At 45.4% G+C, this 1282-nt stretch overlaps 1 protein-coding gene across 3 annotated transcripts in view; it reads left to right on the top strand.

The window, feature by feature from the left end:
* The window catches only part of LOC105888600 (complexin-1), a 34822-nt gene extending 34033 nt beyond the window's left edge, over positions 1–789 (top strand). For all 3 annotated transcript variants that reach the window (XM_012814339.3, XM_031568997.2, XM_031568996.1), the window contains exon 4: positions 548–789. In XM_012814339.3, the coding sequence (XP_012669793.2) occupies positions 548–754 (207 nt within the window). In that variant the 3' untranslated portion in view covers positions 755–789. The remainder of the gene's footprint in view (positions 1–547) is intronic.
* The last annotated feature ends 493 nt before the right edge of the window (positions 790–1282 follow it).

The raw sequence follows: 1282 nt of genomic DNA, 5'->3' as shown, positions 1-1282 counted from the left end.
AAAATATCATCTGTATCTATACTTCAGCATAGCCTGAGGTAAGACCAAGAGTTATATTCATGTCATTAATGTTATGCTTTGCTCTATGCACCGAGACCAACCCCATCATAGGTGCATAGTCTTTTAATTGATACATCCCCCCCCCACCCCCACCCCAGCTCTGAGTACTCAAGGTTTTCAGGAAACGATTACTCGATTTCTAAAATGATGTACTCGTGCAACCACTTGCACACTTGAACAGCCACCGGAGACATGCTCCTGTGTGTGTGTGTGTGTGTGTGTGTGTTTATGCGCCTGTGCTTATCCTTTTGTATGTATTTCAACTATGTGTGTGTGTGTGTGTGTGTGTGTGTGTGTGTGTAACACCTCTATCCCCTCTGTGTATAACTGTGTATAACTCCCTTTGCGTGGGTGTGTCAGTGTTTGTGTGAATAACTCTCCTCCCTTCACTGTGAGCTTGTGTGTAAAGAGGCAGCTATGTGTGTGTGTGTGTGTGTGTGTGTGTGTGTGTGTTTGTGTGTATAACTCGTCACTTTGTCTGTCTCAGTACGGAATCAAGAAGAGGGAGGAGAAGGAGGCGGAGTTGGCGGCGGAGGCGGAGGCAGCCGCCGAGGGTTCTCTAACCCGGGCCAAGAAGGCGGTACCTGCCGGCTGCGGAGACGATGAGGAGGAGGACGCCGGCCTCATGGAGACCGTCATGAAGTTCCTCCCCGGACCGCTCAACAACGTCTTAGACATGTTCAACAAGAAATAAACACCAACACACTCAATAATGTCTTACAAAAGAAATCAACACACACGCACTTAACACACACACACACAAACGCACACACACACACACACACACACACACACACACACACACACATCTTAGACATGTTCAAGAAGAGAAATACAAACACACCTATATACACACACATGACATGACCCCCTCCTCCATTCTTTCAGCTATCTACTGCTCTGCTAAACAACTACAGGCCTGGAGTCAGCTGTCCTACCTCACACCTGCCCTCCAACCCAGTGTGTGTGTGTGTGTGTGTGTGTGTGTGTTTCCAATGTTAATGGCAGGTGTTGAGTTTTACTTTCTGCAGACTCCAGGCTTAGGTTCTGTCTGGCAAATCCATTTCCTTTGTAAATAGCCTCTGAAATATAGATAATATCTATGAGTAACATTATATATATATATATGATGACTATAAGCCATACTTTTAACTTGGGGAAAGAGAGAAAAAAAACAATCCCAGAATCCTATTACGTGTTAAACTGTGTTCCTTAGTCGTGT

This window comes from Clupea harengus, chromosome 6 (genome assembly GCF_900700415.2).
Source record: "Clupea harengus chromosome 6, Ch_v2.0.2, whole genome shotgun sequence".
Classification (NCBI taxonomy): Eukaryota; Metazoa; Chordata; class Actinopteri; order Clupeiformes; family Clupeidae; genus Clupea; species Clupea harengus.
Note: the sequence above shows the minus strand (reverse complement) of the source record. Positions and strands in the feature narration are given on the sequence as shown.